This window comes from Monopterus albus, unplaced genomic scaffold (assembly GCF_001952655.1).
Source record: "Monopterus albus unplaced genomic scaffold, M_albus_1.0 scaffold56.1, whole genome shotgun sequence".
NCBI lineage: Eukaryota > Metazoa > Chordata > Actinopteri > Synbranchiformes > Synbranchidae > Monopterus > Monopterus albus.
Window position 1 is genome coordinate 2,742,761 of NW_018127936.1, and position 1,578 is coordinate 2,744,338.

The 1,578-nt window shown below is 43.3% G+C and overlaps 1 protein-coding gene across 1 annotated transcript in view; it reads left to right on the top strand.

Moving 5' to 3' along the window:
- Positions 1-116: 116 nt before the first annotated feature.
- rhbdd3 (rhomboid domain containing 3) overlaps positions 117-1,578 on the top strand; it is a 3,195-nt gene continuing 1,733 nt past the window's right edge. The window contains 4 exon segments of the mRNA XM_020602512.1: positions 117-235; positions 498-640; positions 643-750; positions 846-1,229. Coding sequence (XP_020458168.1) covers positions 589-640; positions 643-750; positions 846-1,229 — 544 coding nt within the window. The 5' untranslated portion in view covers positions 117-235; positions 498-588.

Consider the following 1,578-nt stretch of genomic DNA (forward strand, 5'->3'; position numbering starts at 1 on the left):
GGGGGGGGGGGGGCGTAGTTACTTTGGTCCACACTAACATAGTAGGTGGCAGTAATGTTCCTTATCGTTGGAGGAAGTAGCAGAAGAAGGAGAATAAAACCAAGAAGAACGAGGACGAGGGGGATGAGGTGTCCAATAGGTGGCGGTAATGCATCTTTCTGTTTGCACCCCACCTGCCAATAAACACAAAGAAGACGACATACCGTAGTACGGAAGTGGGAATCCACATAATCTAGTAAATATTTATATTCAGACTTTTCTTTACTGAAAGCGTTTATTACTCACATTTTGAGGATATGGTTATTTTAGAAGACCGGATAAACTTGTGGACTCATTCAGCATATAAGCTGCCATGTCGTTGGCAGATGGGATTTGACAAGATAAATCGTTGAGGATTTTGTAGCCAGTTGCAGATAGTATATTATAGCCTCCAGCTCCCACTCTCATATTGTGAGAAATAAATACGTTTCTGTTCGCATCCTGTCTCTTTTTGCAAGACGCTGTGCTTGTTATGAGAACCAGCAGATGGTTGCTTCTTTGTGCGACAAAAGGACAAGTGAGTGGACAAACTACTGCTGATCTTAAACAATGCTTGGGCGTATATTATCAGTATGGTTTTGGTTTGGAGCAGATCGCCCTGGATTACCCTGGGAACAGCTTCATTGATAACACTCATGCTGCTCATATATGCTGGGGGTATCCAGTCAAATCTCAGCTTAGGTCCAGGCGGAGACTTCCCAAGGTTCAGAGGTAAGTTTGCTTCAGAATGGCTTGTTTCATTAACTTAAATGCATGTCTGATATTTCAGTTTTCAATATCTCCCTCAACTCCTTATGCCCTCCCAGATGTGTTCCTGTATGCTCTCAGTCATGATGAGCTTTCCTCTCTACTGGTCAGTGTTGCTCTCCTGTTGCTGGTTGGACCGTGTCAGGAGCGACGCTGGGGGACAGTTGCCTTCCTCACCCTCTCCATCCTGACAATGATCTTATTACCTCTTGTTTATACCCTGGTCCTCTTTGTCGGTGGGGGTGAGGCGAGTCGGATTTGTGGTTATTCTGCCATCTTACTGGCTCTATTTACAGCCCAGTGTCGCCAGGTAACACCGAGGAAGCTGCTGAGGTGGTTGCCAGTCTGGTCTCTCCCCTGGCTGTTTCTCTTGATTGGTCTGCTGCTGCTGCCAGGCACACCTGCCCTGCTTCACTTCTGTGCAATATGCATTGGACACAACTGTATCCTTTCCTGTGTATACAGTCATTTGATGATTGTATAAATATATTTCAAAGTTCAAAGTGTTTATTTTGTCATATGCACAGTTAGGAAACGTGTTTCCCTGTACAATGAAATTCTTACTTTGCCGTCCACATGAATGCCACAAAATACAAATGAAATATAAAGTAGATAAATAAATAACACAAAATCTAAGGCACTTTAAGCAGCGCAGATGCAGCAATATAGTAGAAAAGAAATATACAAAAATATAACAGAATGTATGCTGCATGGGAGCAGCATGTGCAGCAGTCAGCAGTCATTGTGCAATTATGCATGTGCAAACAGAATGTAAACAGTACATCACATATT